This window comes from Dasypus novemcinctus, chromosome 24, assembly GCF_030445035.2.
Source record: "Dasypus novemcinctus isolate mDasNov1 chromosome 24, mDasNov1.1.hap2, whole genome shotgun sequence".
Taxonomy (NCBI): Eukaryota; Metazoa; Chordata; class Mammalia; order Cingulata; family Dasypodidae; genus Dasypus; species Dasypus novemcinctus.
The window spans coordinates 37,419,386-37,432,280 of record NC_080696.1 but is presented as its reverse complement, the minus strand read 5'-3'; the positions used below and the strand labels follow the sequence as shown (position 1 = coordinate 37,432,280).

At 37.2% G+C, this 12,895-nt stretch overlaps 1 protein-coding gene across 2 annotated transcripts in view; it reads right to left on the bottom strand.

The window, feature by feature from the left end:
- The window catches only part of ITCH (itchy E3 ubiquitin protein ligase), a 184,379-nt gene that overhangs the window by 132,276 nt on the left and 39,208 nt on the right, over nt 1-12,895 (bottom strand). For both annotated transcript variants that reach the window (XM_004454806.4, XM_004454807.5), the window contains exons 3-4: nt 8,474-8,563; nt 730-871 (exon numbers count right to left, since the gene is read on the bottom strand). In XM_004454806.4, the coding sequence (XP_004454863.1) occupies nt 730-871; nt 8,474-8,543 (212 nt within the window). In that variant the 5' untranslated portion in view covers nt 8,544-8,563. The remainder of the gene's footprint in view (nt 1-729; nt 872-8,473; nt 8,564-12,895) is intronic.

Here is a 12,895-nt window from a genome sequence, read left to right as displayed (position 1 = left end):
TGAATTCATTCTGCTGATAAAAACATCAACACATAAAGATACATGCACATGGATGTATATTTTTCAACACTATCTAACAGCACAACACTAGAAACCAACTAATCAATAGGGAACTATTAAAATAAATCATAGTTCATTCACATTAGGAAATACTATATAGCTAGATAAGGGATGTTAGACCTATAAGTACTCAGTTAAAAAGATGCTGATGATGTAAATGTTACGTATGAAAGCAAAGTTGTGAAAGAAAATGCAGGAGAAAATTCCTTTGTGAGTTTGGGTGAGCACTGCAGTTAAGAAAAAAAAAGAACTGTTTTTTTAAAAAATTAAGTTAAAAAAAATAAAGGGAGCTAGTTATAGCCCCTAATTCAACCCTAAGTCAAGAAAAGGGTTGCTATGAATCATTCTAGCCCATAACCACAGTCTCTCCCCCAGCTGATGGTCAATGGCAACAGTGATAGCATCACCTCCTAAACTGCAGGTGAACAGAAGGAGACTAGAAAAACAGAAGGAATGAGCTACAGACAAACAAAAGGGAAGTCTCAGGGGAAGGAGGTCTAGGAACAGGGAAAAAAGAAACAGTGAAAAAAAAAAGATGAGTGGGAGAGAGAAAGGAAACCTAAGAAAACAAGTGAGAAATTTTTTTTAAAGATGCCATTCTGCATCTATACAAAATGCACTAAATATACTTAAAAATATATACTATGGGAAAAAAACTTTCAAACCTACACTGTAAGGGGTTGCTTCCATTTTGGACTGTTGGTATTGTTGCATTTTTCTGTCTTCTTTGACTGTCCATCTACTGTGACTTCCACGTAAGGACTTGGTCCAAACCAATTCTTTTTATTTTCTTTAAGTTTTGCTGAGATGACTAAAAGAAAAGGGGAAAACATTTCAATAATTGAGATGTTAGTTAATCCCTTAAATCAATTTAATCTCATAAAGGTTTAACAAACTACTATTCCTTTTGCTCAGAGAAGCAGTTTTGCTCTAAAATATTTACTAATTTTATTCATTCTTGACCCTTATATTTCCTTCCCATCATAGTAAATAGGACTTCCCCATACCATCCATCCAAATTCCCATCAGTAAACCCCCCGTCAGTATCAAAAGTTCCAGATCTCCAAGGTCTACTAAAAAGCACATCAACAAACTTGATGAACAAATATTTGAAAACCTACCATGTGCCAAATAATGCTCTAAACTCTGTAGATAAAGCAATTTACAGCATAGAAAAGGCCCTAGCTCTCAAGAAGATTCTATTCTAGTTAGGGGAAAGTCCTTGTGGGAAAAACAAAACAAACAAAAACAAAACAAAAAACAAACCAGAATAATGTGATAGAATATGACTTTGCAGTAGTAAGGGAAGGCCTCTGAGGAAATGAATTGTAAATGATCCACCTAAAATGACCAGCCATATGAAGATTAGGGGCTGGTGAAGGGAAGTATTCCAAACAGAAGCAAAGGAGATTGGCACATCTGAGGAAACACATAGCAAGCACAAGGAGTAATGGTAAATGAGGTGAGATCACATTTAGCTTTGAAAGCAAAGATCAGGAATTTGGATTTTATTCTAAATGTGCTAGAAAGCCGCTGGAGGAAAAGAGCTACAAACTAAGATTTTTTTTAGCATCTCATATCAATAATATTATCTAAACATCTTGGGATATTCATCTCCTTATCTTTCACTCTTGAGTCAGTCACTCTTGCCCTAAAGTAGCCTTTTCCAAGTGTCTTAAAAGATACAACAAATAGAGCAGAATCTAATGCTCTATAGTTACCATGGGTGGCAATTTGGAGAAATGCGGTAAATTGCAATTAATAGTAACTCCAAAATCAAGATAGTGACTCTTCCTCAAATGAGGAGTTTGGAGATTAAAGACTAAGAGTAGAAGAAACAACCTGTAAATACAAAAGTTTTTATTTTGCCAACAAACTATAATGCTAGCATATAATAAGCATCAAATAAAAAACAGATGGATTCACTATGAAAGCTGAGGTTATGTACTGAATACAATTAAATAGGAAATGGTTAAACATAAGGAAGAAAATTAAAAAAACAGACTCTCGTCCAAGGTAAGGGACCCTGGCCAAGAGATTACAGAAAAAAGTAGCTGATCCAGGAAATCCAAATGTAAGAATCAGTAGAATCTGATAATAGACAGGGATTTGAAGTCAAAGAAGAAAAAGGGAAAGAAAATTTTAAGTACACTATTAACACTATCCATCAATCTCTTGTAAACATCAATCTCAAGTAGTTACTGAGGGGAGGGGCAAGATGGCAAGAGAGTAAGGAGTGCCAAGAGTCAGTTCATCCTACAGAATGTTAGCAATCACCCAGAGCTATCTAAATCACCTGGTTAGGGGACCCAGGAGACCAGAAGAGAATCCTGCAACATCCTCAGAAAAACAGAAGGCAGATTATCCATCTGCAGTGAAGATTCATGAATAGAGCACTCCCTGCCACCACTGGTGAGTGGCTGGAGTTGGAAGCTCCATATCCCAAAAATGGAGGAAGAAGAAACAGTCAGGCACCAACTAAATTCACCTGGCTAAAGTCCAGTCATAAGAACAACTAAAGTTTGAAACTGTCTAAGGCAGAAAGAGGCTAGCAGCCTGCATTTTAACTCTGCTGCCAGCATGAGGGGCTACCTGAAAATCACAGTGATGGTGGGGGCTGACTTCTTCCTACCCAGGCCAGATTGCTGCCCTAGCCTAGGCTCCAGCCCCATCTCTCACAGGGAGGAAGATGGGGAGACCTGCCCCAGTCTCTCTGGGAACTGTGGTCACTTTCAACCTGCATGGACTAGATTGTTGGGAAAACCTGTGGCTATATCCCCACCCCATATATGATAGGGGGACAACGACAGTGTTTCCTCAACCTCTCTGGGCAACTGTAGGCCCTTTTGACCCACACAGACTAGACTGCTGGTCACTCTGTGGTTCCATCCACACCCAAAAGGGCAGAAGGTACAGTGCTCCCTCAGCATCTCTGGGCAATTGCAGCTGCTTTTGGCTCACACAGACTAGACTGTTGGACATATCTGAGACTCTATCCCCACCCCTAACAGGGCAGGAAGAGGGTTAGTGAACTCTCAGCCTCTCCAGACAACTGCAGTCACTTCCAGGTTGCATGGACTAGATTGTTGGGCAAACCTGTGGCTATATCCCAAGGCTCAATAGGATAGGAGGGGGACAGTGTTCCCTCAGCCCCTTTTTTTTGGGCCACATGGACTAGACTGTTTGGCACACCTATGGCTCCATCCCCACCCCTGGCAGGGTAGGAGGAGGGCCAGTGCATCAGGAGTCTATTTGGGCACGACAATCAGTTTTGACCAGCACAGCTTGGTTTCACACCCATGGCTCCATCTCTGCCACAGGCAGAAAAGGAAGGATGTGGAGCTTCATCAGTCTCTCTAGGCAACAAAAGATGGTCTTGGCCTGCAAAGCCTGAATTACTGCACGTAGTTGTGGCTTCATCCCTATCCCTAGCAGGGGAGAAAGATGGGAGAAGCTTCATCAGTTCCTGGGGCAATGCCATCAAGTTCAGTCTCCATGGCTTGCAGTACAAACAACATCCTCAACTCCTACTCTGCAACGAGGAAGGGAGAAAGGGCAAGAAACAGATGAAAAAGAGCTGAAAAATTCAGATTGGTTAAACACGATCCACTACAAAGTTCCACATTAAGTTGAACCAAGTATCAAAGAGGGACTATAGAAAAAAGCCAATCAAATATAAAGTAATAAACTAAAGAAAGAAATTGAGCCAAGAATAAATACATCTAGTAAATCAGATGCCAAAACATCAACAAAAAATTATAATCCATACCAAGAAACAGGAAGACATGGCCCAGTCAAAGTAAAAAAACTAAGTCTCCGTACCCCAATCAGAATAAATGCGAACAGACTTACTCCAAGACACATCTACTCAGAATGTCAAATGTCAGAGATAAAAAGAAAATTCTCAGAGCAGCAAGAGAGAAGCAAACTATGACAGACAAGGGACGTCCGGTAAGATTTAGTGCAGATTTCTCTTCAGAAACCATGGAGGTAAGAAGATAGTGGTATGACACAATTAGGATAACATAAGAAGAAAAACTGCCAACTGAGAATTCTTTATCCAGCAAAATTGGCCTTCAAATATGAAGGTGCGTATAAAATATTCATAAACAGAGACTGAGAGTTTGCAATAAAGACCATGTAAAATAGGTAACCAACCTCGTAAATGATTTAAACTTTGATGGCTGTTAGGATATGAAATTAGATATGGATAATCCTAGAGGAAATATAGAAATAAAAAATTGGGGAAAAGTGAATAATACTAACCTATAATTAGTATTTTGGAGTTTTCTAACTCATAGTTTATACTCTGCCTCCCAAAAACAGAGCGACAAGGATGTTAATATTCCTAGTTTACAGATAAGAAAACTGAGGCTCATAAACATTAGTGACATGCCCAAAGTATGTATGCCAGAAGAAGGACTAAACTCTGGACAATTAACTTCTTAGAAGATGCAAGTCATTAGTCTACATAGATTTGTTGATTAAAACCAGGGGAGGCTAGATGACCACCACAAGAGTTTAATCATAGAAGCTTTCATGGTATACCAGAAGTGATTATTCAGTCAAAACATATGAGAGTAATTAAGATTTCTTGCATATATTTTGGCATATTTCTGATAAGTTACATTGGAAGCTATTGCCCAAAACATAAATAAATACGGATTCTTTCAGATATCCAAGAAAAATGTTAACATTATTTTAATGCCAACAGGAGTTTCCAAAGGGGCTCCCTCAATGAGTTATCTTGATCTATGTGAAAAAGTAGAAAATAATCTTTCTTATTCAACTCAAACTTGAGCAAACTATATGTTATTCAAATGTTAATTCCATAACGAGAATATATATTGTAGATAAATAATTAAAATAAATAATAGAAGTATAATATATGATAGAGACAAGAAATAAGTTGGGGCAGAACCATGAGAAAAGGATTTTCTACTTCTGTCCTTCACACCAACTTTCTAAAACCCATATCTGATCACTCTGTTAAAACTTTGATTATATGTAATCTCTCTTAGCAATGACTTTTTTAAAAAAGCACAGACACATTTCAAGGAGATGACCCATTCCCATTAATTCTCATGGCTCCCCACTGCAGCAGTGGTTTTTAGGGGGAATTTGGGGAAGCTATATGTAGTGTCCTTCACACTTCTTACTTATGACTCATGTGCTATCCTAAAAGGATTCTTTCCTATTTCTCTGTCATTTAAATAGTAGTCATCCTTTCAGTACCACCTCCTTTCCCAGCAAGTCTAGTCAAATACTAGTCTATTTCCAGACTACACCTAGCTATGTTTCCTTGCCATTATCAGACACCTTGATAGTTATTTTTCAAACAGGCATATTTCTGCCTTCCTTGATTCTAAAAAGGTACTGAGGCAGATAACAGTAAAAAGCAAAATACTATAGTTGACCTATTAACAGAATAAGAAATATAATACCATTAAAGGGATTTGTGCAAAAAAAAAAATTTTTTTCTGAAGTTTCTAGCATCAAAAGCAAAGAAGTAAACTCAATGAATTATGAAGGGTACTCGATTTGAATCAACTTGGCACTTAGCTTTCCATATCTAATATATTTGCTGAATAACTTTACCCTTTCTTCACATCTGTGTTTGTGTTTATTAAATTGCTTTTGCCCTGTACTTCTGCATTCTCAGAATTTTCAGACCAAAAATAATAAACTGAAATGGATAGAATTTGTACCTTCTTGATACGTTAATTAAGCATTTATTAAATGTTTTTTTTCACCATGATAATGATGATGGCAAATAAGATAGCCAATTTATGCAAGGAACAATGTACATAATGGTATATAAACCAAACAATTAACAAAGATTATATCTGAGGAATGAGATAAGAACCTCTCAAAGAATGTTTCTGAGCAACATATCAGGTGGCATATTAGAAACATTAATTTGGAGGTGATACACAGCTTGTTAGAGGAAGAGGCAAATGAAGACAGATATTAGCAGGCAAAGGATATGAAAAGACATTTCTCAAAAAAAAAAATATATATATATATACAATGGCCATTAAACATATGAAAAGATGCTCAACATAATTAGCTAACAGGGAAATCAAATCAAAACCATGAGATTCTACTTCACACCCACTAGAATGGCTATAATCAAAAAGACAGTGAGAGTGCCTGCTTCCTAAATGGGATGTAACAGGTTTGGTTCCTGGTGAGTCCTGAAAACAAACAAGCAAACAAACGAAAAAATCAACTCAGGGGAACTGATGTGGCTCAGTGGTTAAGCTCTGGCTTCCCATATATGAGGTCCCGGGTTCAATACTCGACCCTGGAACCTCAAAAAAAAGACCAGGAAGTGCTGGTGAGGATGAGGATAAACTGGAAGTCTCATATATTACTGGTAGGGATATAAAATGATGCCTCTGGTTTGAAAATCAGTTTGGAATTCCTCAAAATGTTAAACGTGTTTACCATATGACCCACCAATTCTACTCCTAGGTATGTATGACCCATCAATTCCACTCTTAGGTATATACCAAGAGAATTGTAAATATATGTCCTCACAAAAACTTATATATACATGTTCACAGTAGCATTATTTACAATATCTTAAAAAAGGAAAAAACCCAAATGTCCACCACTGATGAATGGATAAAGGAAATGTGGTATTATCATGCAATGGAATATTCCATTTTCCAGCAATAAAAAGGAATGAAATACTGCTACATGCTACAACATAGATAAACCATGAAAACATTATGCTACGTGAAACCATTCACAAAAGGTTATATCTTACATGATTCCATTTATATGAAATATACAGAATAAGCAAATCTACAGACATAGAAAGTAGATTAGTAGTTACTGAGGGATAGGGAGGTCATTGGAGGAAAATGGAGAGTAATTGCTAATAGGTAAGAGGTTTCTTTTCAGGGTGATAAAAATGTACTAAAATTGAATGTGGCTATGGATGCACAACTCTGAGAATATACTATAAACCACTGACACTCTAAATGGGTAAACTGTAGGGTCTGTGAATTATATCTTGGTAAAACTGTTAAAACAAAAACAAACAAAAAATAACAGAAGCAGGAAGCAGATGTGGCTCAACCGACTGGCCTCCCGTCTACCATATGAGGCCCTGGGTTCGCTTCCCAGGGCGTCCTTGTGAAGCCAAGCTGGCCCGCACCTGCGGAGAGCTGACAGCCTGTGCTGTCAAGGACACACAAAAGAGCATGCAGCAAATGGACACAGAGAGCAGACAGCAACAAGTGGCAAAGAGGAAGGGATAAATAAATAAAAGAAATCTTAAAAAAAAAAAGAAAAAAAGACAGGGAGGAGACTCAAGTGTTGGAGAAAAATAAACTAAAAAAAAAAATTGAGGCGTTTGCCAGCGCTCACCCGTGCCAGCGCCGCCTCTCGCTCGACACTCAGCCCGAGGTGAAGGGGTAGTGAGGTCTCCGCACCATGGCTTGTACCAAGCAACTGTCCGTAAGTCAACTGGCGGGAAACCCCCCCAGAAGCAGCTGGCCACCAAAACCGCACGCAAGAGTGCGCCCTCTACCAGAGGGGTGAAGAAACCGCATCGTTACAGACCCGGTACTGTGGCACTCGGTGAAATTAGACGTTATCAGAAGTCCACTGAACTTCTGATTCACACACTTCCCTTCCAACGTCTGGTGTGAGAAATTGCTCAGGACTTCAAGACAGATCTGCGCTTCCAGAGCACAGCTATTGGTGCTTTGCAGGAGGCAAGTAAGGCCTATCTGGTTGGCCTTTTTGAAGACACCAACCTGTGTGCTATCCATGCCAAGCGTGTAACAATTATGCCCAAAGACATCCAGCTAGCACGCCGCATACGTGGAGAGTGTGCTTAAGAATCACCATGGTGGGAAACATGTCACTCTCAAAAAAAATAAAAATAAAAAAAAATAAAATTTTTTTTTCCTTTTCTTCCTCTTATTGGTAGTTCTGAATGTTAGATATTTTTTTTCCATGGGGTCAAAAGGTACCTAAGTATATGATTGTGAATGGAAAAACAGGGGATAGAAATCAGGTATTGGCAGTTTTTCCATTTTCATTTGTGTGTGACTTTTTAATATAAATGCGGGGACATAAAGCATTAATGCAAGTCAAAATGTTTCAGTGAACAAGTTTCAACAGTTCAACTTTATAACAATTATAAATAAACCTGTTAAATTAAAAAAAAAATGGAAGCAACTGCCTGGGCCCCCATGTTTATTGGGGGGAAAGCCCATTAAAAATGTACAATTGAAATTAAAATGTGTTTTTTCATTCCTAAATATTTTGCTCATTCATTCAATAAACAAATATTAATTGAGTATATGTAACAGGTACTTAAGATTTACTTCTCTTAGGTTATTTTTTATCTTAGGGGGTAAAAATAAAGAATTGGATCCTTTCTAAGACTTACCAGTGATCTGAAGTTGTGATTTCATGGTCAGGCTACCCATTGAACCAAGCTGTGATCCACTGTCAGACATACCACCAATAATCGACAAACCTGGACATAGCAAAGGAGAAAATGTAAACCTCAAAAAAATCCCATTTTTAAATTATGTAAATAGTACTAACCAGGCCATGTTCATGTCCTGCTTAAGGCCCCATAATAACCAATGGTCTTCCCATTGCTAAATACAATAGTCTATCCTAGTGTTCATCCTACCTGACCTATCAGCAAAATCTGACACAGTTGATCATGCCCTCCTCTCTGATAGGGTTCCTAGGTCACATTCTCTAGGTTTATGTCCTATCTCACTGATTGTTCCTTCTCAGGCTCTCCTTTGAAGATTCTTTCTCTCCTCTCCAAAGTCTTAATGTTGGAGTATACTAGGGCTCAGTCCTTGGTCCCCTCTTTTCTTATTTATCACCTTATGGCTTTAAATATCATTCACATACCAACAAGTCGCAAATTTTTGTCTCTAGCTCATACCTCACTCCTAAACGCTAAACAACTTCCCTTGGGTATCTAAAAGACATCTGAAACTTAACACATAGAAAACTGAACTTCTGATCACCCCACAAACCTTCTCTACTCTGCAAGCCTTCCCATCTCAGTTGATGGCAACTCCATCCTTCTAATGCTCATACTAAAAATCTTGGAGTCACCCTTGACTTTTCTCTTTCTTTTATAGTTCTTCTCTAATCTGTCAGCAAATTCTACTCTCTATCTTTAAAATATATACAGAATCCAACATTTCTTACTACCAATCTGACCAGAGTCACCCATTTTATTCACTGTAAAAGACTATATCCTTAAAAGGACCTGTAAGACCCTATATGATACATGCTACCCCTGTTCCCAGCCTCTGGATTTCACCTCCCTTCTACTCTCTTCTCTTCAGGCACACTATCTTCCTTCATTAGTCTTCAGATATATTAGTATATTTTGGCCTTAGAGCTTTTGTTCTATTTGTTCTCTCAGCCAATATTACAATCTGCACCACCCGTCCTAAATAATTTTTCCCCCATAGAATATATATCCTTTGCTGACATACTAAATAATTTACTTAGTAATTATGCTTATTATTTTTGTCTCCCATGACTAGAATATAAACTCCATGTGAGTAGGTATCTTGGTTTTGTTCACTGATGAATGCCAAGAGCCTAAAACAATGCCTGGCACATAGTAAGCACTTAGGTATTTGTTGAATGAAATGAATAAAGAAACAGTTATTGAATTATACTAAATAAAAACTCTAACATATGTCTTCTTCAGTCCCTAATCATGGAAGAGTTAATCCCCATGTGGAAAAAGTATGACCTATATAAGAAAGATTTTTACAACAAAGCAAGAAAACTTAGCCACAATTCCTGGCTCCAACACTTACTTTGTAACACTAGTTGAGTTATCTCACCTCTCTAGGTCCCAGTTTCCTTGTCTAAAAAATGTGAATAGCACCACCTCTTCCTTCACAGGGCTAGTAAAAGATTAAATGGTTATATCTGTGAAAAAAGTGTTCTGTAAATGTTTTTGCCATTTACTATTTATAGAGTTTGAATGAAATCGAATGTGTTCTCACAAGCCCAATCTTGCTCAGAGGAGCCTGTACCAAATCTCAGTGCATACTTCTGTCCTCCTCTCTCATTTCTCAGCAAGCTCTTTTCTTTCCCCCCATTTCCCAACAAATTCTTTTTACTGTCCTTACTTGAAAAATATATATTTGAATGTGTTCTTTAAAATCTGTTCTTAGGCTTTTGGGGATTAGGTAAAAAGATTAGAAATATTTCCTTCCATGATATCAGCCATGGGAAGGCAGCAAAGGGTGGGAAAATATAAAGATTATTAAAGTCAAACTAAATTTACTTAGTACTTACTATTTGCCAGGTACTATGTAAGAAGTATACAAAGACAATAACATAAACTGTAAACACTACCTTGAGTTTTTATATAAAATCAGCTTCATTTTTAAAAAACTTAACATACAATTCTGATGTCTTCTCAAGTCTGCCAAAATGAAATGGAACAGCAATTTGATAAACTCTATAAAATCCAATGTGTTTCATTCTTTGACTTATACATGAAAATATGCAAAGCTAAGATTTAGCCTCAACCATTAATAATGACTAACTCACTCCCTTGGTCCAGTATCTATCTTCTCCTTTACTTTATTTAAATTACACCATTTCAGATTTTTTATAACCTAAAATCTGCTAAGAAAGCTTTTTTATTTTAAATAGGGAAGGTATAAATCGTAAGTAAAATCAGTAATATTGACCTAGAACCTAAAGGAATTGAGATGAGATGGGAAGCGGATGTGGCTCAAGCAACTGGGCTCCCATCTACCATATAGGAAGTCCAGGGTTCAATTCCTGGGGCGTCCTGGTGAAAAGCAAGCTGGCCCGCGTGGCCCATATGGAGTAGCAGCCTACACAGAGAGATGGCACAGCAAAATGATGCAAGAAAAGGAGAAACAGAGGAGAGACAGTAAGAGATGCAGCAGACCAGGGAGCTGAGGTGGCACAAGAGATTGAATACCTCTCTTCACTCCGGAAAGTCCCAGGATTGGTTCCCAGTACTGCCTAAAGAGAAGATAAACAGAGACAGAAGAACACAAAGAGAGCAGACAGTGAGCATAAAACAATGGGGGGAGGGAGGTTAAATAAATAAATCTTTTTTAAAAAATTAATAAAGGAAATGAGATGTAACATAAAAGACTTAGAGAAGTAGATGTGGCTTGGGCAACGGGGCTCCAACCTACCACATGGGCAGTCACTGGTTCAGATCCCGGTACCTCCTAAAGAAGACAGTGAGCTGGCGCAACAAGATGACATAACAAGAGATGTAGGGAGGAAAACATAATTAGAGACACAACAAAGCAGGGAACAGAGGTGGCTCAAATTATTAGGCGCCTCCCTCCCATTTCAAAGGTCCCGGGTTCAGCTCTCAGTGCCTCTTAAAGAAATAAGAAAGACAAACAGACACAGCAAGTGAAAAACAACAAAGGGGTGGGGAGAATTAAGTAAATAAATCTTTTAAGAAAAGAAAAGGCTTAACATTGCATTGCACAGGACATTTTAATTCAAAGTCCTTGCTATAAAAGGTCCTCAAAGACACCATTACTACATTCTGTATAATTATTACCTTCCCCTCAATACCAAAAGCCTGACTGCCACAGAACTATGACATCAAGAAGCTTGGAGAAAAGTACTTATACCTATTAGCTGCTTATCTATATCAAAACCAGCTTATTATTGGGGAAGAAAGAGAGTAGGTTATTTATCCTAAATTTAAGTTAATTACAAAATTTCTAAGAAAACAAGACATTTTAAGCTTCTACAGAAATAAGATAAATTTTAAAAACTTAAATTAATGTCATGCAGAAAACGTTAATCAAAATACAGACTGTGAACATTTTTATGAATGGTGATTCTTTCCAGATAATTACAGAAAATCACTATGGTAGAAATGTTATGTACTCTTCCCAAAACGTACACATAACTAGTTTTACATAACTAAAATTCATTAAATATTTTAAATACTTCAAAAGAATAAAAATCACTTTGTATAATACGAAGCAAAAAGCTAGAAACCTAAAATATCAATTTGTGACCAGCTAAACAAATCATGTATTCATACCCACAACAACGTACAATGCATACATTAAAACAAATAATCTATCCATGCCTAAAATGGAAAGATACCAAGATATTTTTTTTAAGTTGCAAAATATAGTATGGTGCTACTTTTGCAAACAAAAATAAACTATATATTTCTATAGCCACATAAATTTATTTAAAAAAGCATATATATCCCAAATTGGTAACAGTGGTTACCATTGTGGAGGAGGGGTCTAGGTACTAAAGAAGGTGACCATTGGTAATTTTAGTTTTGTATGTATTGTTTTTTAAAATTTTTAAAAATAAAACATGTACTACTGATTACGTGTACAATTTAAAACAAAGGCAAGACAGAACAGAAAGAATAAAGAATCTCTACTTCAAGTCCCATCTGTTCCTCTGAACTCTAATAAACTCTTTGACTATTATTTTACAACTGTCTTCTTGATTGAAAGGACCAAATCAGAACTCTGTGTGCCTGGCACCCACACCTCTGCCTCAGCTACAAGGAGCACCACCATCAAACCATTTCTTCAAGCCAAAAATACAGGCATTATCATTGATTCTTCCTTCCTTCACTCCAATATCATCAGCAAAGTCTAATAATTCTACCTGCAAAATACCCTAATATATATATACCCTATAATATAAATCTACTTTTTTCCATCTCTTATTTACCACTTAGTGAGATACCATTTCACAACCACTACAATAGGTATAATAAAGGCATACAATAATAAGTGCTGGCAGGGATATGGAGAAATTGAAAACCTCA